Source organism: Chroicocephalus ridibundus, chromosome 3, assembly GCF_963924245.1.
Source record: "Chroicocephalus ridibundus chromosome 3, bChrRid1.1, whole genome shotgun sequence".
In the NCBI taxonomy this organism is placed as follows: domain Eukaryota; kingdom Metazoa; phylum Chordata; class Aves; order Charadriiformes; family Laridae; genus Chroicocephalus; species Chroicocephalus ridibundus.
The window spans coordinates 27,787,287-27,813,343 of record NC_086286.1 but is presented as its reverse complement, the minus strand read 5'-3'; the positions used below and the strand labels follow the sequence as shown (position 1 = coordinate 27,813,343).

The 26,057-nt window shown below is 44.0% G+C and overlaps 1 protein-coding gene across 2 annotated transcripts in view; it reads left to right on the top strand.

Annotated features, from left to right (window-relative positions):
* Positions 1-22,247: 22,247 nt before the first annotated feature.
* Positions 22,248-26,057, top strand: part of HHAT (hedgehog acyltransferase) — a 158,292-nt gene continuing 154,482 nt past the window's right edge. The window contains exons 1-3 of one of the 2 annotated variants that reach the window (XM_063328532.1): positions 22,248-22,411; positions 22,789-22,925; positions 24,306-24,373. In XM_063328532.1, the coding sequence (XP_063184602.1) occupies positions 22,832-22,925; positions 24,306-24,373 (162 nt within the window). In that variant the 5' untranslated portion in view covers positions 22,248-22,411; positions 22,789-22,831. The remainder of the gene's footprint in view (positions 22,412-22,788; positions 22,926-24,305; positions 24,374-26,057) is intronic. The other variant, XM_063328531.1, reaches the window with a different exon arrangement.

Sequence of the window (26,057 nt, the reverse complement as noted above, 5' to 3'; positions counted from 1 at the left end):
TGACCATATTTTAAAAGTATTTTCTTTTAATAAGCTTACTTCTTTTTATATGGAATGGAGACACAAAACTCTCAATAGGCTAAAATTCACTCAGATATTTTGCCACAACTGGCTAAAGTAAAATTCAAGTTCCTGCAAAATACCATTTTCCCTGGAGACCTCTCTCTGTCACTGGCAGCTAAACAATTAATAGACAAAACAAGTGCTTCAAATAAGCTTGTTTGGGGGTTCTCTCCACAGGCAATGTGAAATACAATGGGCTTGGGAATTTCGTGTTAATTCCTCTTAGAATAAGGAGGATAAAACTGCGGGCCACTTAGCAAAGCAGGAAATTCCCCAAGTGCAAACACACTTCCAGACCTCTCCCAGAGAAACTGAAAGTTGTAGGGGGGAGAGAGAGAGAGATTAGTGTAATTGGAGGTGATGAAGCAGGCAATATATGGCCTCCCTTGCCTCCTGCAGCCACTCTGGAGGGGTGGCCCAGGGCGAGGTTGCCCAGCAGCCCCCAGCAGAGTCATCCCCAGGGTCACAAAGATGCGACTTTGAGGCGACATTTAATCCACAGCAGTTGCAGCTCAGTGCGATGCAAGGGGTGGCCCACAGCAATGCGCATGTAGAGCCTGGACGTCATTGCAAGCGGCGTCTCCCACAGCAGGCAGGCCTAGGACGTTTGCTGGCACGGGAGAGGGAGAGAACCTGGCATCCTTTTGGGCACCGTCTCCTCTCGCATTGCTGCCTGTGGCCGTGGCAGGAATGAAACAGCAGGGCTGCATTTGGCAGCGCCCAGAGGGAATGGTGTAGCGAGAGGCCCCCCATGGCAGCACCGCGGAGCGAGGATGCCCGAGGGGGCCGTGCCATCCCGGGGTGGGGAGTGAGTCCACTTCAAAGACTGGAGTAGAGAAATAAGAGAGCATGGAAAAAAAGAGATGTTTGTTCGGTACAAAAATGGAGACAATCTAGGCTAAGAGGGTGTCTCCCGTGAAAATGAGTGGTGTAATGAGAGAGGAGGGAGTCACTTTTACTGAACAAGCAGCTGGGACAAGGGTGTGATGAAAGAGAGTAAATCCAAACCAGAGGTCTGGCTGGAAAACTTTGATCCTCCTCAGAGATCTGGTCTTTTTTTCTCTGCAGACCCGAGCACTGAAGGGCCTTTTGTAAAGAAAGAGTCGTTTCCATTTTTCTGAAGATCAGGAGACTGTACAATATGTGCAGGGAGAGAGACCTCTAAAAACATTTATGGTGTCATGTGTTTGTTCATTTGTTTTTCCCAACAGGGTTACAGTTTCATTGTTACGTGCTGCATTTAAGGTTTGTGATCTATGGCAGTTGTACAGTTTCACTCCAGCAGAGTTTTATTCAATTATCAGATGATACTTTAACTTAACGGACACGTTCGAAATCCTAGAAGTATTTTTCCCCCTGTACCTTAAATTGACATTGCCATGCATATGTGTGTCCTGTGTATCCTGCTGTGCATATGCTTTTCCTGTTTCTTCATGCATATCCTGATGATATGGTATGATAGCACGTTCTGGTAATAGACTGGAATAATAAAAATGCTTCTTTTTTTTTTTTTTTTTTTTTTTTTTTCCTTTCTTAGCAAGAACCACACTCCATTAGCAAAGATGTTGAGAGCTTATTCTTTACTACAGCTGGTCCTTTCAGGCATTTATCTTATAATATCATCAGTTCTTGCAATATCTTGCAAGTTCTTAAATATCATCACTCAAGCTGTATGCTTGCCTTTCTAAATTTGAAGCTTGCTCAGTGAACACAGTCTCTGGTAGGAATCCATCAGTCGGCAAGTTTGTTAAAGGTGTGATGTTATCGGCAGTTCAGTTTCATGATTTTCCACGTGCTGCAGTACTGTACAAGAAAAGCAAAGCAGCAGGGGAAGCGTGCACGTTAGGGAGGATAATAGCATAGCAGAAAGCTTCCTCATTCTCAAACAAGTGGGAATTCCTTCCGATAACATGGGATTACAGTGGATTTGCAGCCAGGACATTGGTTTTACTAAGTCGGTGTATCAAAGCTTTTTCTCCCCATTGTCAGCTGTTTGAGTGTTGTTTGCGTGCTCCATTTCAGATGAGAGGTTGGAAGTCGGTGTAGGACATGGCCTGCCAAATCTTGTAAAGTGACAGTGACTGCAAAGCGTGGGGCTAAATGAAGGGGACTATACACACACTCTATTTGTATGGTGGAGTAGAGAGGGGCTCTGTGGGGAGAGCAGAGATCTGGGAGGCACCGCATATGGATGCAGGGTCCTGCTCCTAGCTTCATACTGCTGTGTTTGGGGATGTACCTGTACCAGGAGGCTTCACATTAAAGCACAGACTGTTTATATTTGTGCGGTGTAGTGCTGTGAGGTACTCATCCACCATAATCCAGATGGGAGACGTGGCTAGAGAGCACCCAGTCTTCTACCCAGGTAGTTGCCTAGGATTTATGGTGAGATCTTCACCTATGAGGAGCTGCCTGCGCCTTTGCAATCTGTTTCCCAGGACAGAATAGTCCTTTATAACCCATTGCTTAACTCTGGAAAGTTAAACTAAATGAGCAATACAAAACTAAAATACAAAATGACATTATTGCTAAGTTGAGCCTTTAATTTCAGAGCTGCATGCTGTGGCAGACTGTGACTTCTCCTTTGTCCAAAAACTTAGATTTAGGAGTCTAAATAGTGAATATGTGTCCAGGGGAACAAGGAGCTAGAGGTCAGTGGTGTTGATGTCACATTCATTTTGCCTCTGTAAGAGAATTAATTAAGCTTCACACAGACAGAAAAGTGAAGGATTGAAATCGTGAATGAAACCAGAACGAAAGGCAATTGCACGTTTTCTCATGTTTGCTTCAAATTCAACAGAGTAAAAGACGGGCCATGTTCTCTCCCCTTTGAACCTAAGAACAGCTGTAGAAAGTCAGACCAGAGATTTGCCTGTTCCAATGTCCCGTGCGTGATATGGGCTAACAGCAGAGCCCTGGGTAAAAAGTTTATATACTAGGCAAGCATACAGGCTTGTTTCTCTCAAGGTACTCTTCCAGATTCTGGAAGTCTGTAGCTAGGGATTTCCTCAGCCAGAGATCGTATCCACATCTCCATGCTGAATAGTTTTTCACGGAGTTTTGCAGGGCTCAAAGTCACTTCATTCACAGAGCTGTCTTTGCTCTTGAGGATGGGACACAAAAAGGCTGTAGAAATACAAACGACGAGTTCACCGAGAGCTGGTACTTACCAACTCTGTGCTGTGGAAATGTTTCACTACTTTGGTGTTACTCGTGACTCTCACTTCAGTGCTACTCATGACTCCTACAGATGCAAGAAGAGATTTGAGCCTTTTTACTATATTGTATATTGTTTAACAGGCAATGCCTGTGCACACAGCAAAACCTTTAGATTTAGCATATGCTGTTTCCTCATCAGAAGCTATTAGCCTCCACCTGTTAACCACAGGTTTTTTTTTCAGAAACTAAATTAAAATTAATAGCTGCTGAAGACTGCATAGGAAGTCTGTAATTGCTATGAAATGAGGATGAAGTGCATTTTGCATCACTTCCTAAATGGCAGCTTCTGGTACTTCTCCTGACCAAGAGTTCAATGGAAGCAAAAATCTGCAAAGGAGACACTTCGTAGGAGTGTCCAGGGTATTGGATATGCACGTACAGGACTTCTTACCTGAAGTATATCTGCTTAGTTCATTTACCCTTTCTGAAGGGAGGAACTATAACCGATTTTGATGGAAAAGTCAAATAATTCCATCAAGCCAAATACAAGGAGAAGCAAGATTTTATATTCCTCAATTATGCTAACTTCCCTTTTGGCTGCATATTAAAATTTATTCTGCAAGCGCCCAGAAAAAAAAAAAATCACATAAACTTACATACATCCCAAAGCCACTCACACTCTGATATGGGTCTTTTCCAGTTCATAAACTTTTCAGGTGACTCTCTGGGGACTGCTTGTACATTGTCATTATCACGGTACAGGAGCTCACTGTGCTTGTCCCCTTGTGAAATTTCCTGAGATTTTCTTTCAAATGAGATCAGATCCCATTAAAAATCCTCAGCCTTTGTATTAGCATAAGCACTGTTCAGGTTTGAACTATAATTTGGTCCTTTATAGAAAAGCAGAATTTTTAGAAGAAATGTAATGCTATGATCTAATGATTTAGACTCGCTATTTTTGTAAAACGTAAAAATTTGGCAGTATTCTCTCCTTGGTAATCCTTTCTCGGAAAAACTAAGCTTCTTAATAAATCTCAGTAGCCATGGATGGAAATCCACCAACTGCAACAGTGTTTATTGACCTTTCCAAAGTGTTAGATTTAATTAGACTTTCATTAGTACAACTGTACATAAACTAGCCAAGTCAGCTCTTTTCCATATTTGCATTGATGAGGTTCTCGGCTTCTTTTAGCCTTTACCGGTTCTTCACTTTAAAGGATATTTTCGCACTTCAGTCTGCAGAGTGTTTTGGAAATACCTGATCTGACTCAGATACTGGGATCAGTTTAATTGCAGTGGCCTAGAGATGAGCAGAGGGTTTACCCCACTTCTTGGCAGGCTAGTCTGCAGTTTGACTACGTCCAGCATTTGAGCGAGCTCATTTGAAGCCAGCGGAGCTATCTCTGTGCCATGCCACAGTTGTAGTGCAGACACGCACCCCAGAGGTTTAGCGGTGCTTGATCCTCTGCTAATATGCTCACTTGGTAAGCCTGCTGAGGGAGCATCTTGCACCAAAGAAAACATGAGTGGGGTCGTCTTTATATATTTTTCTGCTTTCTTCCATGCTTTCAGTGTCATGCCAAAAGCAGGTGAAGTCAGGGCCAGGAGGGTGTCTGGTTTTCTCCAACTGGATTACTAGAGCAGTGCAGCTACGGGAACAACATGACTACAACATTTATGAAGTCTTTGTCTATCCAGTTTCAGTCTTATGGTAGACAGGTATCTTTCAATGTAAAGGGGAGCATACAGTGGGAATCAGAGAAAAACACCTGATGTCACACCAAACACAGGTATTCAAACCTTTAGTTACATCAACATCTTTATTATGAACACTTAGCTATCCAATTTCTTATGGTGCCTTTTCAGGATATTTTTTTCCCTTGGTAACTCTGTCTGAAGTTGTAAGAATACCTTTCCACATTTAAAAATACTGTCCGTAGCCATATGCCCAGGCACTCAAATACATACAAATTAGTATTTCCACAATGGTTTATTTAATTCTACTTATGCAAACATATAATGTAGTAAGGGCTACCAAAATTTCTAAAGTACTCCAAGTAAAATGTTCCTATTAAATTATTTCCATTATTAACACAGAACTACAGTGTTTTGACAGACGTTTTCTTTCTACTGAAAATCTTTGTGTCCTGTTAAGAGAGGGTGTATATATGTATATAAAAGTACTCATTAAAGTACATAGTGCTCAGAATGGTAATGTAGAAGTCCATTTGACATCTCTTTCCCCAGAAGACCATACTCTGAAAAGTGCTGGGATATAAGTTTGAAAATCATCAGAAATTTCTCACTGCAATTTGTCACAAGTCAACCACGTGAATGTGTACTTATGGTGTAGATCCCTGTGAGCCATTCAGACTCCCTAGATGCTCTTCACACACTATGAAACACTCATTTAGATTTTCCTAGCTTCTTTCTCGGAGGCTTTTATTACTGAATTAATTAAATCTGTTGCTATTTGGAATATCATTTTTCAGATGGCACGTTAGGAAAAACTCCACTAGGAGGGTATTGTATCTCTGGAATAGGTTACCCACAGAGGTGCTGAAATCTGCTTCCTTGGAACTTTTCAAGACTTGACTAGGCAAAGCCATGGCTCTGCAGAAGTACTGCCTTCCTTTCCACCAGTGTTTTCTATTTTTTTTTAATGCAAAATACTTTGCTTTTCCCTGGATGTTTAAATACCATCATTTTTTGGTATTTCATGTAGTTCAAGACCAGACTTGAGCCGTGCAATGATTTAGTCTAATCATCGGCATTACACAGACTACAGAACTTTACCAGGATTTCCTGGTGAAAGCTGTCTTGTAGTCGACTGACAGTGTACGCTCAAAGAAGCAATTCAATCTTTCTTTAAGGACTTCAGGTCGTGGTGCGTGTCCCAGTAATGCAGAGGGTTGACCCAAGGGATAACTATCCTCACAGCTTCTAATTTGCAGTTCGTTACCTAAGTTTTTCCAGTTTCAACTTTTGTCCATTTGTTTCTCCAGTATCTGATATCATCTTCCTCTGCAACGTTTACAGTCAGAATTAAGACATTGTTTAGTACATTTAATTCCATTAATTTCTTCTCCTAAGAATCTTTGGGTTTTTACCATATGATTTCAAGTTGGGTACAAGCTCCAGGGCTCTGTTATGATCTGTATTGATGCAGACCTGCAGAAGGATAGTTAAGGGACATTGTTGCTGTTTACTGCTCTGGTATGAAGCAGTAGAGCAGAATTCTTGAATAAGCGCGCACACACACACACACACATATATATATATTTGGTTTTTTTTTAAACAGCTGTGGCCTCAGCAGGGACTTCAGGGTACATTTTTCAGAAAAAAATAATCATCGATTTAGTTCGTTTTCTACTACTCAGTTTGAGCAAGCTTAAATTGTACTCCTCAGCTATTGGCATTCCCTTTTAGACTGAAAGCTCTTCGTAGCAGAAAGCGTGACTCTCATTTACTTGTGAAATTACTTGCTGCACTTTCAGGTGCTACAAGATAGATAATAGGAAGTGTGGTTTGCAGAGGAAAATCTTCCGAATGATTCAGAAAACTATTATTGATTATTATAGATTAGTAAAAGCATGCAATAAAAGTAACAGTAAACATTTCTTAATCTGCCTGAACCAAAATGTATGTAAACATAATTCCTGATGTGATTCAAATGATATTTCCAAATATTACTGTTGTGAGGACTACCATGGCCACATCTGAAAAGTGATCAGCTGCACAGTAGATTCATCCCCAGATTTCTAAAGCTAGCTTTGGGTTTGTTGAGGGTGTCTCACACATTTGTTCACGTAACGCCTAGGCTAAGGTGCAGGTCAAACCCAAAACTACAATGCTGGAACCTTTTAAGATCCCACAACAAACCAACAGGCTGATGGGAATCAGCTGTGCCATGACACATACTGCAGTGCTGAGGGGGTAAGGACAAATCCGCACGTGGATGTGATACCTCGGTGGGGGGTGGGAATGACACACCAGTTTTCAGAAGATCCCAGTGTTGTGTCGCTGTACCATGATGAAATAATGAAAGCTTGATGTAATGCTTCTGATTAGTTTTTCATTGGTTAAGTGTGCTGTCATTTGATACCCTGATGGAGAGATTTTTGGAGGGGAGGGCTGAGCCCTGTGAAACCTCAAAGCACTTTCTTTCCATTGTGGGCAGCTCAGTTAAGCTCTTATTAAACTCAGCTTTTTCTAATTTTGTAATTCACCTCCAGACATTTGCTTTTGCTCCAAACACAATATTAGCTGTAGGTGTTTGTCTGTGTTTGTGGTGTGGGTTGTTTTGTTGCTTGTTGTTGTCTGGATTATCCTTTTCTACTGTCAGGTATCAATTAAACATTTGATCCTTCTTTGGCTATAAAATGGCTTGCTAATCATTAGGCTAACGCTCTTGAATTTGGGGCTTTATTGAGGTTTACTGGTGAAAATGTATGTATTTAGATACATTGGAGGTAATATATTCTTATTATAACTTTTGTTTACATACAATGGTCCATAAGCTGCAAAGATTTTCTGGTATTGAAAACAAACGTAGTTGAAGTGAATTCACTTCTTACTCCACCAGAATGTGTTTCCCTTTTCCTGAAAAAAACCTTTTCAAGTCAGTTGCTCAAAATGTATCGAGTGACGAACTGCAGATAGCAAACTGAGCATTTGTTTGAGTTCATGCTCATTACAGCAGTGTTCTGGAAAGTGTTTGTGCTTAGGCTTTTAATAAACTCCCTCTAGAGATCAATTACCATGATTTGTCTAGTTACTATGGATAAGAGGTTTTTGGGGGTTGTTGTTGTTGAAATGTTTTGTTAAACTGAAAGAGGCTTGAATGCTTTTATTCAGGCAGAATAAAAAGAGAACGGGAAGCAGAACACGGTATCTCTACGGAAAAATAATAATTGAAATAGTCTTAGTAAAAGAGCTCTGCAATGTTACCGGTTCTTGTAGGACAATTTTGTCTGTGTGTTTTAGGCTTGTTCGCAGGTAGCCCAGAATGTAGGTCAGCAGGAGGAGACGTGTAGGAAGGAGGATAAGCACCGATAAGTTAATACTCTTGACAAAGTTTTCTCACTATAAGGTTTCAGTATAATCAAAACCAGTTTAGCATTTGAGGAAAAGCACCATGAAATGGAGTAATGGAATTAGCTTTTATGTTTTTCCAGGAACCTAAACCACATTTCCTGTCACAACTGTATATTATTAATACAAGGCATCTGCTAAATCGGAGCTGCCCTAAAATGTGCACAAATATCATACATCTGGTTTAAATCATTTATTTTTTGACGTTTGTGGTGGAAAACCAAAGCAAGATGCTGCCTCAACCCATCATAAAAAAGAGTATGATTTGGAATACAGCAAGTTTTCAGTATGGTCTCGCAGACAGATAATATAATTCTGTCAATTTAGCAGACAGGACTGTTACTGCCTGCATTTTTATGTCTTGCTTCCCTTTCATTCTGTATTCTGTGGTTGCAGCAATTAGTTTCCACTCACAGAGGGAAATGAGCAGCTATCTTGAAACTCACTCACTTTCCCAGCCCCCTGTCCTGTAGAACTGGGAGTAGAAAGTTGTTTGGTTTCTGATTTCTTGGGGGACGAGCGAGACAAAAGTCATCTTTTGTCACATTATAACCAGCCTCTGCAGGCTTAAGGCAAAGGGCCCAAAGTCTGATAACAAAATGGGACCATCTCAGGAATATAATGACCAGAATGTAATTTCCCAGGGGACTAATACCCTACCCAGATATTTTTCCACATTAATACCCACTGTGAAAAATATCTATTACCACATTTTGTTGTAGATTACTTCAACATAAACCAAGGATGACAGAGGTTTCTTTGGGAGCCAGACAAGCCTGGAAGTCTGGCACTGAGTCCTGGACTGTGAATCAGGACAACGAGACTCAGAAATTCCTGTGTAGTTTGCCCAGCCCTTTCCCAAAGGCCTGCGTGGAAGGGCTCTGGATAGTGTCACAGGTATCTGTGGCTGTGTGCTGCTTGTGTCACGTCAGCCTCATCAGTCTGACGAGCAGTGGGAGAGGGTATCTGAAATCCCACCTGATTACACTAGATGACTTACCAGAGGCCTCGAAAGCCGGCAAAAACTTTGTACAAATGTAGCTGTAAGCTGAGATAACATGAGCACCCTGATGTGGAGATCAGTTCCCTTTTGCAGAGCTCATCAGCTGGTTTTCCAGCCCTCAACAACTCATTTTACGCTGACACCCATCGTGTCTTCTTCCCTTTGTGCCAGTGATGCTTGACCACCTTAGCCTCCGTTTTCGCTTTGTCCCTTCTCCTGAACAGCTCCACCCCTTCCCACAGATTGTGCCCTGAAAAAATCCTCTCGGCACTTTAAACAATTTGCTCTTAATGAAAAACAAACGTACTGAAAAAAACAGTGTGAGGAGCCCCTCTTCTGCTTTCTTCTTTATTGTAGCTGCGCCTTTTTGCATCCTTGGTCTGTTGTGATCGCTTGGCCGTGTTATGCCTAATTTAGGGATTCTGAGATTAAAGGACAAAAGCATTAGCTAGTTCATGTCTGCCATGCTGTGCAGGTTTATACCAACTGAGCATCTGAATTTGTGGGTGCTAAAAACCCTTTTGCAGACTATTCAAGTGACATTTCACATACGGAGGGAGTAACTTGCCTATCCAGCCATGCAGCTGGTTTGAGCCCTGAATATTTTGTCTGTAAAATAACGATGATATCCAGAACCAAATAGGGAAAGGAGAATTTTTATAACCTGTTTCTTAGAAGCAGATCTGGGGATCTGAAAGCCAGTTTGGGTGTTTTAAGGTTCGCACATCTACCAGGATAAAGATTTTGCAATTAGAGTTAATTAATAATTTTCTTGGTTGATGAACCAAAGCCAAATCCTGTTCACCCGGTTCAGATTGTGAAAAGAGAAAATATTGTTTGGAGTTTACTCTCCAATGGGACTAATTCTCTGTATTTCACCCATCACATTATAATCCTCTTCAGAGAAAAGAAAGAATAAATGTTCTCATTAAATTCTGAAAGAGGCATTTTTTTCTGACAAGTTGCACTTCCTTTGAAGAGGCTAATATCCGATGATGGAAATTGTAAAGAATAAATAAAAAAGCTTTGTAGAGAATGATTTACTTAAAATTACGCTGTCAAAGAGCTTTTCATAATAATTAAAAAAAAAATTCACAATGTTTGTGATGAAAACGCTATTGAAACTGCAATCTGGTTACTCACCTGGTGGTATTTTCATGTTCTTACTTAATGAACACACTCTGTGTTTTGTTATTGTAAGGCTGCCTGGGGGAGCTGGGCTGGTAGCATTGACTCTTTCCTCAAAGACAGAAGTCTCAACTGAGCAAATCAGTCCTATTCAGCAAACCACTTGAGCACGCTCTCAAATTCCATTAATTCGAATGATTTTTCGGACCTGGAGACTAAAAGGTCCCTAGTAGCCACACAAGCCTTTTGCTCTCATTTTTTGCAGTAGGACCACATGTTTTGGGTATAGTGTGTGTATCGGGGTGAAACTGGATGATAATGCTCTCCTCAGTAGCTGTGTACACACAGTGCCGATTTCCCTGCGAGAGCAGTGTGTGTTGATATCCAAGGGAGAACAGACTGCTGGGTGAAGGTGGGTTACCTCCTACAGAGGATAGAGAGCAGTTTAATATCTTGAAAATCAAATTGGTTTGGTACTATGCCATTGAAAAGTGAACTCCCTTAAGAAGGTAGACAGGGTCTAACGAGGCTCCTTTGGACCATTATGAACCAGGACTTTTTGTCTCAAAGAGTAGTTTCATCATTCCTGGAAGCCCATCATATAGGTGTGCCTGATGAAACACACCTCCTGGCTGCCAGGCAAAGAAATAACTTTTCCTTAGTTAAGGAGTGTCTGTCCAAAGGAAGGAAAGCAGCTCCACGCTGTCCAAAGGAAGGAAAGCAGCTCCACGCTTAGCAGATCTATTTATATATATGAAATGGTGTAATTTCAACCTGCATGTTGTTCCTACCTGAACATGTGAAAAAAACTTCCCTCTCATACCTAGGAAAAACTTGTCTTAGCTGGCAAGTAATTCATCTGGAGAAGTGTAGGCTGAAGTAGGGAATGGTTGTGTACTTCTCCAGGCCTGTTTGCCTGACAAAGTGTTACTGAGGGGCAGAAAATGTCCCAGAGAGGATCATATCCAGTTTTGGTGGTACAGTGCTTGTAGGCTTATACCAGTTACATGAGGGCAGCTCTAAGACTAAATGGTGCTTGTACCAGTTTCACTGAAGTCCCCTGAACAACATGTCAATGTTTTAATCATGTTTTCCTGTCCTGCTGCTGCTGGCTCCTGCTATCTGCTCTCCCTCAGCTGCAGGACTTCTCAGTAGCTCGTTCTACTCCCGGCCTCGGAGTTTGTCTCTGTGGGTACCAGATCTGGATCCATGGACTGCTGACGTGTCCTTTGTGATTTTTTCTGTGTTACAGCTAGTGTAATCCATCAAAACTGGAATCATTGCTTTTCCTTGTGATCCACATACTTTTTTTCAGGCTGACTTAATCTAATTTTCTAATACAGCTACTGTAAGTAAGGTATTAGAGACTCTGGCACTTTGAGATTCTCTCATCTGGACACTTGAATCACTACATGGCCAATACGTGCTGTCAGCCAACTCCTAAAACAATGTTAGAAAAGAGCAGCCCTGGGAAAGTGGTGTTATCCTGCCCTAATTTTTAAAACTGCACTGCACCTATTCTTTGTGCTGTTAACAAAAAATATGCTGCGGGCCATACCAAAGAAATATGTATCCCACAGCTAAGTCCACATGATTTTATTTTTTTTTTTTAACACACAAGTTCAGACATGGTTTTCAAGCATGATGAATAGAGAACAATGTCCTGTTTGTGTGGGTGTGCGCACTGTCAAGCAGGCGAGGTTTAAGTGACTGCAGACTTTTGAATGGGAGTCAAAAAAGGTCATTTGGAAATGGACAACATTTGCTCCTGCACAGTTTGTGACTAAACATCTGAGATTCACAGAAGACACTAGAAAAAGATATTAGTAGTAAACAGGATTTTGCAGGTTTCTTCCACAGAAAGAGCAATACCAAGAATAAAAATGGTATCAGAGTAGAAAATGATCAAAAATTGTGCTGTGTGCACTTAAGCTGCTTTTAACAATTATGTTCTTCTTTCGTTGTGGTGTGTTTTTTTTTTTTTTCTACTCAGAGCCTTAAAAATTGACTAGTTCTAATGAAAAGGAAAAGACACCGATGTTATACAGCAGTGGAAAACAAACCAATTTGTTGAAAATTACTGTTGAAAAGTATTCTTCGCTAATAGGTCACATTTATCCTGTTGAAACGTGCAAATTTCTAAATTCTTCTGAGGTTGTAGTGAATGTTTTTCATCTTTACAATAATGTTTTGAGGAATCACAGAGAGCAGGCATCTCAGAAGGGGAACATAAGTACCCTCCCAAAGCAGTTTTTACCATAATATCATACTTCTCTACCTATTTTCTCCCCTCTTCAGAAAATACCAAAAAAAATTACTTGCTTTCAAGCTATAATAACTTAGCAATTTCTTCATTTATGCCCTTCAAGAAGGTATGTATCATACTTACAGTTGTTTCATCTGCCTCTTTTCTGTTGATTCCCCCCGTTTCAGAAAATGGACAAAAATGAGAGTAGCTATTGATGTGAAGAATACTGATGCATTATTTTAACGTATTTATTCCTGTAAACATTCGTTAGTTAAAAAGGATGCTTTCTCAAAGCACTTCCCAGCACATTCTTAAAACACAATTATCCAAATAGATTACTCCAAGAGCAGGCGTCGCCCAGGCATTAATAACCCAGTAGCTGAAGGCTTGTTGGCTTTCTTACCAGGGCCATACTCTCAGTTTCTCTCAGATCTGGAAAGCAAACGTGCCTTGCAGCATGCCTTGAAGGATGATAAAGTCAGATTATTATTGGCAATAGTTAGTCTTTAGAAGGGACGCATGAAGTATTGTTCTGAGCACAAGACAAAACCTGAAACTCCCAGTCCTGGCTCTGTGATTCTCTCCAAGGCTTTGCATAAACCACTTGATCTCTTCACCTCAGCTTCTTTATCTGTAAAATGTTGATAGTATCACTTTGAATAATTTTACGAGATGCTAGAAAATTAATGCTGGGAAAACATTTTGATGATAAGTCCATTTTAAGTGTGAGGTTTAATATAAGCAGCTTGTAAGAATGGTGTTCTGCACTCTGTTAGAAAGTAATCGGGGCAGATTAAATGCTTAAGTCATACTGCAGGACCTACAACTGTTTTTAGAACAATCTACAATAGCATTTCCTTAGAAAAAGATACAGAAAGTGGAAACCAAAAATGCTCCCCACTGTTTCCTTGTGGCAAGAATGTTGCAATAGAAATGGTGAAGAGAGATACCGTTCAGAATATTTTACTCAAAATGTCCACAGAATGTTTCAGCTGAAAACAAACTGACGGCTCAGTGGAGAGTTGTACTGGGCGTGCAGTCGCCTCCGAGTGTAGGTCAGCAGCAATCCTGCAGATCAAGTGGCTGGCTTTTGTGTTGCAAAGTAGCCGTAGATCAGGTGGCAGCAAGTCTGGAGCAGAACAAAGTGAGTAGCAAAAGATGGCATTAGAAGGCAGAGTTTTCTCAAAGACCACGCTTGAAAACAAAAAGCAATTTCAACCATGAGCGGAATGGAAGACCTTTATTTTTTAGCTTTGTTCTCTGTGTATGGGCTGTATTTCTGAATGATGAGGCTAGTTGAGCCCGTCTGAGGCTAGTCTGACCCTTCCTCTAAAAACTCCCTCTGGAGAAAAGGCTGTGAAGAATCAGTTAAATGACGGGCTAATTCCAAATAAGGACCGTCATCTAAAACAGAAATTGGGTAAACTGGAGGTACCTAACCAAACACTGCCACCTAAAACCACTTAATGCCAGTGGTGTTGAAATGCTCTAACATTTCCCTGTTAGACCCCAAATATCTTCAGGCACCTGGAGCTCTGCTTTATCTCTTATGCAGGCTCCCTGTGTCCTAGGCAGTGCTGTGAAAACTTTTAGGGCGTCTCTGAGTTCGGTGACTGTCCCTCTGCGCTCCCTGAGGGCTGCCAGGAGTATGCTTGCCTCAGCAGCCAGAGCAGGTCCCGTTCTCCACACCCTCAAGGTGGCCATCATCACTTTCTATTTAAAATACAAATGGTTAGCCCCCCTCTGACACAACCTAAAGCTCAGAGCACACCTCAGGATGGGGCTCTGAGCAACCTGGTCTGGTGTGAGGTGTCCCTGCCCATGGCAGGGGGGTTGGGACTAGATGATCTTTAAGGTCCCTTCTAACCTGAGCCATTCTGTGATTCTATAGAGACAGATCTTGTATTCTCGTCAGCCTCAGAGTTTCCACCTGTCTCCATAACAGAAGAGAGCTCATGGAAAAACAACATGATGGGCAAAGAGGGCTCTCTACTTTTCCTTGGAAGGGCTATCACCTGACAAAAAAAAAAAAAAAAAAAAGCAGGATACTTGGGGCCAAAAAGAGAAAAAAGTGTGGGGCTGTACCTGTATCTGGGACACTCATGAGGGAAAGCATTTTTCTGGTTTTTCAGTCTTCCATACAATTGTTTTTGTATTTTTACACTAAATCTCCATTGATTCAGCTGTGTAAACCACTGTCCAGAGATGGTGACTCTCAGTTGTCTCCTACAGGCAGCCTAGAGGATGATCTTGTAGGGCTTGCATCATTTGGATGGGCTGGTCCTTACTCAGTTCATTTTCCATGTCAAGGCAGTGTTTTAAAGAGGTGAGTCCTCTTCTCATTAAGGCAGGAAGATTATGGCAGTTCAGGGTAGATGTGAGGTTTGAAACCTATTCCAAAGCTACAGTAGTCAATGAAGACATTGTGCACTGAAAGCAGCACCTTGTCCTGAGGCAGCAATTTGATGTATTTGCAAATCATGTTGCAGTTATAAGCCACTGTTGGCAGTGACCCACTTTTTTACTGTACACAATGTTACTCAGTTGATTTGTGCTAGTTGCAGAGCAAAATTTTGGCATTTCAAATAGCTGTAAATATTTATAAGTTAAATGCAATTTTTGCTAATATTTTAGCACCGTTATATGAAGAGATCATCTGCAAAGGGTGAGGTGTCACTGGCATTTTGCACAGGCACAAAGTGATTTTTTGAGTTCTTTTTCCTATTGAAAGGCATAATTTCAAGAACAATCTACAAAATGCTTCACGTATGACAGAGCACTTCTTGTTGTTTATATACATTTACGGCCTGTTTACATAAATACAGAAGCAAAATAGAAGATGTCTGCATCCTGAAGTCAGTTTTTTTGTGACTTGGAAGCCCATCCTGGAGTACTACGCTCTCTCCAAGGAAAGGTGAAACATAAAATGGAGACAAATTAGGAGGAAGTCAATGCACAAAGCAAGAAAGCTTCTCATATAAAACATACAAAATCATTTGTTTTCTGAAATATCCTTAGAGGAAGGCTCCTCCTGACCAGTAATAATATGTTAGCCTAGTTCTTAAGATGTCATCCATGTTCTCAAATAGGAAACCAGCTGTAAAATTTTTATTTGCAATACAATGTGGAGACAGGTGCAGACTGATCTAAATGTGCATATGTGTAAAGGAAAAGGGACCCTGCAGCCACAAGGCCACAAATGCACCAGGTAGCCCAGGAGCACACATGACTGTGGCCATGAATATACTTGCACTGACTTTAGTATTCAGTGACTTTCTAATATCCATGTTGTGGCAGAGCGTAGAAGGAACAATTGACAATTACGGCATCATTGACTAGGCCCCATAGTTATGGAACAAAAAGTCCCTGAAGAGAGGGCAGCCTGAATAATAAGGAAAATATTGGCATTGCTCGTGAAGCTAGGATGTAGCAAAATCCATTCATAAAAGATATCAAAATGTATACAGTCCTTTTAGAAATGTTTTTAAGAAACAATATTTCTTCCAGAGAGTTGACATTAAAGACTGAGGTGTGTATCTTTGCCTGATTGCTATGAGGGAGCAGTTTCTGAGTCCTCTGCTGGTTCTGTCTGGACGGGGCTGTATTGGCTCCATGTGTGATGTTGTGAACAGTCAGTTCCACTGAGTCCTCTTCGTTTCATAGACAACAAAAGACAAAAAAAAAACCCAACAAACAACATTCCACCAAATAGAAATAATCAACCTGGAACATATTCCCACTCTGTCACAAAGATATGGCGAACAATAGGAAGTAAGGGATAAATTCATAAAATACAGGTGGTTGTCGTAGCTGAAATGATCCTTTACTGGCTGTTCATATAGCGAAGCAATGTGCAGAGATGGAGAGTTTAGAAAATGTGCTCAGTAGGCAGGGAGAGAGACCATTCTGTCTGAATATTTTTTGTCAATTATCATATAGTAATCTGAGATGTATTTTTTTGCTACATCTATTCCATTCACTGAACTGATTAAAAAGGCAATGTTTTCAGGAATATAACTATGGATTAAATATAGATGTGCACAGATAGGAGTCATTTCTTATGCCACTGAAAAAAATGTGTATAATCTTGTATGATAGAATGAGATTTGTATCTGATTTACAAGTTCGGTATAACTAAATTCAAAACACCTTTTGGATCACTTCCATTTTGTCAGCTGCTTGCGCTGTTGGAGGTCAGGTGGGAGTCTTGCGATTGTTTGTAATAATGTAAATTATAGTTGAGTAAACTGGCTGTGATCTGGCCTTTAGTCTGAATTTCACTCCACTATTACTTAAAAATGGTAAGAAAAGTAATACCTGAAGTAGTGATTTTTTTTTTAAGAATCCCTTCTCCCGTGTTTGGACTGGACCATCCGTTCTGCCCGAGGATGCCTGAGATACTGAAGTACTGAGGTGTTTAAATACTCCAGTAGTGGATTATCCACTTCCTCGCTAGAAATCATGGAAGATTTCAATATGATGGCCAAGGTATGTAGGAGTTGACTCACCATCCCCTTAACTTCCCTCATTTCATACTTAAAGCTAGACAACTTCTAAGTAATATCGTGGGGAAAAGCAAAAAACCCCACCTTTGTGTTTAATAGCTGACTACTTAGAAACTAAGACTCAAGCATGATTACCTAAGTCTCAGCCATGATCAAGGTAGCACAGTTGAACCTCACCCCAGCTACGGTAACCGTACACAAGTGGACTCTACATCCATGGTGAGAGTAAGGCTGTATGACTTTGCTTACAATACTGCTTTCATGGGAGGGAAGAATGGGTAATCAGTAAAGAAACCTACTAAAAGGCTCAGACAAGGAGCCGTGGTTTTCAGGGCTTTAGTTAAGCAAAGCAGGTAGTGTATTGACGAGGAAGCCTCTGAGATGTTCAGCATGAATCTAACAGTTAGCTGCTTAGTTACAATACCGTATTAATTTAATGTATTTTTTCCAAACGTAATTTTATGAATCCCCAGTCAGAAGCATGATGGTAATTTTCCAGCCTCAGAGCATGAAACAAGTTCTCAAAGATGCAAGGGATTCATTAAAAGGAAGCCAGGAAAATTATTATATCTGCGTGCACAGCAATACTGGCTCTGCCTTTGTAAGTATCTCCTTATAAACAATGTCTACATGGATACAGATAACGTTGATGGGGAAAAAAAATGCTTGGCACTTCACAAAGAACCAGTTGGGGGTCAGAGGACAGAGGAACCTGTAAAGGCGGGGCTATCTGCAATGCTGACCAACTTAGTGTAATGTTCGCTTTTCATTAAGACAAGACAAACAAGACAAAAGGGGCAAACTTGCATGTTGTCTCCCTAGAGTTCATAACTCTGTGCCTGAGATCTCCAGAGGGAGGGTTCCCGTTAACCTCAGTTGTGTCGTATTTAACTTGGCTATTGGAGGACTCTTGGCTCTCTTTGTAAATACCACACCTTTTATATTTCTGACTCTCTCCATTTAAATACTGCTGGTTTGCTATGTGGAGATTTCTTGTCATACTTGTAATTTCTTCTAAATATATCCTGTCTGCTGCTGAACTTCTAATCTGCAGACTCTCAGTGGGTGCCGATCGTGTCCCGTCATTCAGATATCAACCTGTGAGGGAAAGCTCTAGGGCGCTGCTGAAAAGCTGTGAGAAGCCCTATGCTTTAACCTGCCTGAGGATGCCACTGCTGGATTCATAAATACTCATTTTAACTTCTTAACCACATGTGAAACAAATGACAAGTTGGAAAAAAAGGGTTTCCCCAAAACCGCAAGCTTTGGTTTACTTTCCCAGCTGCAGAATGCCTCAGTCGCCCACCTCGTTGCCTTTTATGGCCCCACCCTGCCCTGTCGCCATGGCTATGATGAGGCCCTAGAAATGAAGAGTTCTGAAACAAGCCCATCTCAGAAGAACTTGCACAGAAGGGCCTGTTTAAAAGGCCTCCTGCTACCTCTGCCCTGCTTGATTCTGGAACTGTGTGCTTAAGTTTCTGATGATCACATCTGTATCTGATCACATAACAAAGGGAGACTCTCACCAAATGGCATTTGAACTTTACAGTCAAAACCCAACACACCAACAAGGTGCTATACCAGCTTCAGAAGAGATGGAAATTAAAAAAGCGGATATGAACATCTGCTAGAGATGGACTCTATTCTAGTGATGCTTGAACTGATCTGCAAGAGGCTGGCGCTGCACCCTCCACTGTTCATCAAGGCCATGGTGGGGACTGGATGCCTTCCTGCTGGCTTCCAGTAGTGAAGATGGACATGGACCTCTTTGGCAGGTTGCTGCCTCTGCACTCTGCCGCCATTCAATCAGAAGCGATACTCTGAATTTGTCCCAGAGAAACACCTCTACCATCACAAATAGTCATTCTGCCCGAGGTGAATTGCTTTTTTTTGGCCTTGGAGAAACCTGCTGCACGTGTACTCAGCATCATACCACTTTCTTCCCAAAGGGCAGATACCTTGAAGAGGCTGCCAGGACTGTGCAGCTGCTGGGTCATGGGGCAAGTGACCTTTAAAAAACCTACCTCCTTGCTGATAGATGAGAAGTGGGGCTTTCTGCTGCCACTTTTCTAGTTGTTTCTTTTCCTCTCAGGATCCTCTGCTGCCTGTCAGTTGATATAGCAGCAGCAGGACTTGCTTTTTATTTGTGCCATCTAAAATGGTGAGGGCCATGTCGATGTGCAGGTGTTTGTGCCAGTGATGCTCAGCAGCTTAGTTTACAGCTTGTCTTGAAAAGTCATACATTGAGATTCTTGTCACATTTTACTATACAAAATTATTTGAATAAGCTTGGGAGAAAAAAAAAAATCATCTGATGTAGAAGTCCAGGCAGTGAGATATTCCAGCTGGGACTATTGTCAGAGTTTGTCAGTGTCCCTGCTCCATGGGCTTGGCAGCGACCTTTGTGGAAGGGTAGCTGCTCACCTGGTCACGAAGGATGCTTGGGCTCCTGGATGTCACCACATTACTAATGACAAAGATGTCCTTTTCAGTATAATCTGATGTAAAAGCTTTAACTTGTTCTACCTTTTCCCTTTTTGCAGCCGCAGTACCACTGCTGCGTGCGCACTGTTTGTGTTATGCAGCCACCTAGAGGGCCTGCTGCCTATACCAACCAACTTCACCCTGTTGACCAGAAACCACAAAACTGCAGCAAAATACAAGCTCTGCTGACCCTCAGTGGCCATAACTCGGCTGCAGTGTTGTGGGAACGTTTTTACAAATTCAGGAGTGCTGTTCTGGTGCTGTTATGCAGGTGGTGTCATTTTTGGGGGGGAAGAAGGTACTGACTAACATGCTGAGGGCAAAACTTGGTGAAACCCTGTCAGCAGCAAAGAGGATCTGGGTATCATAGAGAAGAATGTACCTGACCTTGAGATTTTACAACAGTTCCACAGAGCAAATGCAATATCTTACACCTAGGGGCTATCAAAATTGACATCGTAAACTGAAGGTGAGTCATTGCCTGGCAAAGAGAGGAAGAAAAATTGAAGGCAAAAAGCAAAATGATTAGAGACCACCACGTGGCTCTGATGGACAGATGTGATTCTTGAAGACATCAAAAGTTGCACTTTTGGTTAGATAGGGAAGACTAACCCCTTGTACCAGTGTAGTCACCTGGAGTATCAGACACACACCTGGCATTCAAAGATCAGGAAACAGGAATTTGAATATGCAAAGGCAGCCTCAAGGTGATCAGGGGAACTTAAAGATCCAGGCAGACAACATCCACAAAAGAATATGAAATATTTCCCCCATTAAAAAAATGACATCACTGATGTCAGCAACAGAGAGGGATACAACTCACATGGTGCAAGGTCAGATGAGCATAAATTGCCCAAACCTTTTGGGCTGGAAAGTCAATGTGTGCGTAACACTAAAAGCAGTGAGGTTCATTAGCTGTGTCTGAAGCGCCAAGAGGAGGGAACTCTCTCCCTGCTAAAGTGCAGGTTGTCAGATCCATGAGGCTGTTGTCAGCATCAGCACTTCCAGACCCATGTCCCTGCTTTGGTGGTGCTCTTCAGATCTGCTAATTTCTCAAGTTATGTTGAGATGACTGTAAAAACCGTGTCCCTGCATTAGTGTACCTTCCACCCCAGGAGGGGGAAAATACATCTGTGAGAGGCTCTTATGGACATCCTTTTGGTCTGAAGAGAATCCTTCACTTTTACTTCATTGTTAGTTTACACGACATCTCTTGGAACAACTTTTCAGAGACTGATATGTGGAAGAAGATGTCTGTGTTTTCACTCTTCCTTGCAGCACCTTACTGTTTCCCAGTGCCATCCCTGTGGCTTGTCCCAGCTCCTGTAAAACAGTAAAGCTGTCACCCTTTTCCTAGGATGCCTTTATACAAGTGATACTCACTTATGATCCCTCAGCTGTAAACGTGTCCACATCCACAGTCAAGTCGTGGTAAACACTATGGAAACACAGACCAGAACAGTAACTTCTTACCCAAATGGTTCATAGATATAAACTAACTGACAGGTTCTCAGCAGATCTAAGCAGACCTGTATTGGACGTTTTATGCCCAAAGACGTTTCATAGAATCTTAGAGTAGTTTGGGTTGGAAGGGACCTTTAAAAGTCATCTAGTCCAAACGCCTTGCAATGATCAGGGACATCTTCAACTAGATCAGATTGCTCAGAGCCCTGTCCAACATGACCGTGGATGGGGCATCTACCACCTCTCTGGGTAACCTGTTCCAGTGTTTCACCACCCCCATTGTAAAAAATTTCTTCCTTCTATCTAGTCCAAATTTACCCTCTTTTAGTTTAAAGCTGTTACCCCTTGTCCTATCATAACAGGCCCTGCTAAAGAGTTTGTCCCCATCTTTCCTGCAGGCCCCCTTTAGGTACTGAAAGGCTGCTGTAAGGTCTCCAGGAGCCTTCTCTTCTCCAGGCTGAACAACCCCAGCTCACTCAGCCTGTCCTCACAGGAGAGCTGTTCCATCCCTCTGATCATTTTTGTGGCCCTCCTCTGGACCTGCTCCAACAGGTCCATGTCCTGCTTATGCTGGGAGCCCCAGAGCTGGACGCAGTACTCCAGGTGGGGTCTCACCAGAACAGAGTGGAGGGGCAGAGTCACCTCCCTCGACCTGCTGGCCATGCCTCTTTTGATGCAGGCCAGGATACAGTTGTCCTGGGCTGCGAGCGCACGTTGCCGGCTCGCGTCCAGCTTTTCACCCAGCAGTACCCCCAAGCCCTTCTCCTCAGGGCCGCTCTCAATCCCTTCATCCCCCAGCCTGTATTGATACCGGGGCCTGCCCCGACCCAGGTGCAGGACCTTGCACTTGGTTTATCGAATCTTATGCAGCCGCAGCCGGCGAGGAGCGGGGATCGGGGCCTGCCCCTCTCCATGCACCAGCCCGCGTGGCCGATCGGACCCGCAGCGGGAGGCGCGGCGGGGCCGGCGCAGGCCGCCGGGTTCGTTCCGCCGCGGCAGAAGGGCCGCCGCGCCGCCCGGCGGCCGGGAGCTGGCGCGCAGGGGCGGGGAGCTCGGTCCCGCTCCGCCCCGCTCCCGCCCTCCCTCCGCGGGGGGCGGCCGCAGCGGGCGGGGCCGTGGTCGGGTGGTGTGTGGATCGGCCGGGGGCATCTCGGCCCGGAGTTGCCCCTCGCCGGGGGTGTGCCTGCCCGCCGCAGGGCTGGAGCCTCGTCTCGGCCCGCCTGGGGCTGCCGCTCCCGCTCCTGGCGGCGGAACCCTCCTCAGGTAAGGGGGAGCGGGGTCCCCCCTCCACTCCCCTCGGTCCCCGGTCGGCGAGAACAGTCGGGGTCCGGCCCTGGCCCTAGTTCGGATCCGGGCCGCACTGAGCGCTCGGCCCCGGGGCCTCCGTAGCTGTCGCGGCCGGGCAGGGCTCGCCTAGCCTACCCTCCCGGCGCGGAGCCCGGCCGACTCCTTGCCCTGACCCGCCTCGCCGCAGGGCCGTGGCAGCGCCGGGGCCTGAGGCGCGCTCGGTGGCCGCTGCCCGGCCCGCCCGGGTCCCGCGCCGAGGGCCCGGCGTGCGGTGCCCGATGCGAGTTGTCCTGCCGCTCGGTACCCGTCCGTCTTCCGCGGGGAAACCTCTCCCGTCCTCTCTTTCCCCGCAGGGAGGCAGCCGGCGGGGTCTGCGGCGGAGCAGCCCCCGGGCCGATGCTGCTGCCGGCCTGGGAGATGTGTATCTACGGGCTCCTGGCCGTGGGCTCTCACCTCTACGCTTTCTACGAAGCGCACCAGGTGTCTCAAAGTAAGTCAGCGACGGGGCTGTGCCCGCTCCTGCAGCGCTTCCAGCTGGTGGCTGGTGAGGCTGCTGGGCTTGGGTTGTCCTCTCCGGGTTGGTTTCTACTTTGCTCTTCTGCAAGGAGCGCCTGTGCGCTTCCTGGCTGCACACCAGCCCTGTCTGAGGAAGCAGTAGCCAGCTGCCAGCTGGGCAGACAGCTTTTCCCAAGGCTTTTCTGCATCGAGTGCTGGGACACCCTTGGAGGTGGTGTCCTGGCACTCAGCTGTCAGGGAGGAGAGGAGGGAGACCACTGAAGCTCAGCTACTCAAATGGGGGAAGTGCAGGAATGTTGGCTCTGAATTGGATTTTTTCCTGGCTAGTCTTGAATCTTCTCCCCTGCAGCCTCATGGAGGTGGGTGGTTCAAAAGCAGCTGTACCTCTTGATGGTGCTTGCTGGGGGTTGAACTTGAGGAGGCCTCAGGGCAGGTGGGTCCTGCCCTGCCTGGAGCTCTGGGGCTCCTCTGCTGGGTTGTCTGTGCAGCTTTTGGGGTCAGTTTGCTTCCAAATACCCACCTGTGCCTTGCGTAACCTCTTGGTAGCTGCTATAGTGGCTTGGTTCGGTTCAGTGGAGCTGTGTAGTGCAATTTAAATACAATTTGTAGATGAAAAGAAGCTGTGTTCTGGCACATCGGTATCTTAAGGGAAATGAAAAGGGTATTATCTAATAAAAGTATAGCTAGTTAGAGGGGCTCGTTAGGGAAATGTGTAATGCATCCTGTTAGGCTTTAATCAGCAAGGTGTTCTACATTAATGACCCTGGCTGGCTCTCAAAAGAGCTTACAGGAAGAACAGGAGTGCCAGAAAGGCACTTGCAGGGTAGTGAAGGAAGTGCTGGGTGAATGAGTACAGAGCTGTGCACCCACATGCGCAGCACGTCTTTTGCAGAGATGGCAAAATGCTGTATGGGAACGGGCTCTGGGCTCTGGAGGCAGCTTCTCTGAGCGGCTTTGCCCTGCTCTGGCTGTGCTAGTCACTGTCAGCTCTGTGTGTCTCTTCTGCTCTGGTGGGAGAAACCAGGCAGCCCTGAAAGAGGGGAAATGGGGATTAGTGTGGGTTCTGTGTGGTAAAAGGTTGGTCGCTGCCTGCTACTGCCCTTGTTGCAAGGGAGAATCAAAACGTAAGTTCTGAGCATTCAGTGGTTTTGCCTTTGCCATGGGGCAGAGCCGTGGCCTGGTTGGGCAGCTTGCCTGGTGAGCAGTGACAAGGTGATGTGTGCTTTCCTGGCTCCAAGTGTCTCCATGGGCAGAGGCAATGTGGGAACACGTTGCTCTTGAGCAACAGAGGCCACATCCCTGACTCTCTGCTCTGGCTGCTGTGTCCTTAGCAAAGGTTTGCTCTTCTCTGCAGAGTATGAAGCTGTGATGGACAGAAGGTTTGGGCTAGAACCAGGGACTCTCTTCCAGGGCCTCAAAAAGGTAGGATGGGTGATTGGTACCAGTGTCTTTTATTTTGTGGCAAGAATGTGAACATCATGTCTCCATGCCCTTTGCTCACCGGTGCTTCTGATTTAGCTTCAGAGGTTTGTAGTAACTTTGGAGATCGGGACACTGATAGTTAATTTTAGTAAGTCTCTGATGAGGAAAAGGGACTTGCCAGGTGTGTCTAGATCTAAGAATCATAACCAGAGTTTTGTTTTGTTTCTTGATCCCTGGGCTCAGTGTCTCTCCTTTGTTACATCACTTAATTACCTTCTGTTTTACTGTTCAGCCTTAAAAGCTGTGATAAGAAGTGTCAACAATTCCTGCAGCCTTTTTCCCCTTTTTCCTGTCACTGGGTGGTTTGGATAATGCTTAACATTAGTGAAAATACATTTTCCTCTTGGTTGATCTGTAGTTCAGGATAGAGGAGAACAGATTTTTGAGGTATAAGGGCTTTAAGAAACATGGTTGTTCTTAACTAATAAGAAAACTAGCATCCCTCTACCCCAAACCAAAATCAACCAACACCCCACCACCACCTCAGCCCCCCTCCCCGTCTGCTTTTGACCTCACATCCTTTTGAAGAAGTGCAACTAATATTGAGGATGATTTACACAAGACCAGGAATGCATATTTGTAGAAGTATTTTGGTGTTTAGTCCCCCCATCACTGCTAGTTAGGGACCCTTGATATGTGCTTTCAAGAAAGTCATAAAGCAATTGTGGAGATGAACTTTTAGTGGGGCTGTTTACTGCGGGCAGGGCTGCCAGCTGATCCCCCTTACCTAATGTAGATAAAAACCCTATGTCACAAGAGTCTCCAGCTGACCTAACTTCATCTGATCCCACCTAAGCTTTCTTGAAACAAGAAGTGAAACTTCTCTCCTGGCAAGGTGCCTTTTCACCGAAGCTCTTGGTCTTCCAAGGTGGAGCAGTGTTGCTCTCTTAATCACTCAGGAGAGGTGAGGGACATGCACAGGGAAGGCAGTGCTCTGCTTCTCTGTCGCCTTCCTTAAAAGCTCTGTTGTAAAAGGCTGACAGAAGGTGAAAAAAGAAAAAATCCTGGCTAAACTTTGCATGGGTTAAGTGTAGTCCAAAACTGTGTTGTTTTTTTTTCTTTCTAAATGAAAAAAATCCTAAAATTAAGAGGATCAGGGCAAGCAGAGGTGTGAATTTGTTGGGTTTGAAGAGATGGTTAGCAACAGTAGTAGTAGCAGACTAATTTGTTGTTTCCCAAGAAGTTTCCTGGTGGGGAACCAAAGCAAGGATGTGTAGGACTGGGACGCCCTGAGAAACAGGCTGCATCTCTGTGTAGTCACCAGCCCATGTCCCAGGGAGGAGGGGTGTGTGCGTAGGTGCCTCCCTGCCCACTTTGTGGTTAGAAAACTCCCATGGTGTTTGTAGGGAACGGCAGTGACTGCTGCTCAATCAGGTTCAGCGCTAGCATGGGGTTTAGGAGTCACAACACCGTCTAAAGCTCTTTTTCTGAATTTCGCACCATTGGAAGTCAAAGCAGAGCTGTCAGAGCTCACTGCTGTAAGTGATCACAACTGCATTACTGAAAAAAGATATTCCCCAGATGTTGAGTTCTGTGGTGTTGGGTGACAGACCTGGTGTGTTGTGGAGATGTTTCCTTTGTCCTGTAACAGCATGCCTTTATGGCCAGATACGCATACTCACCA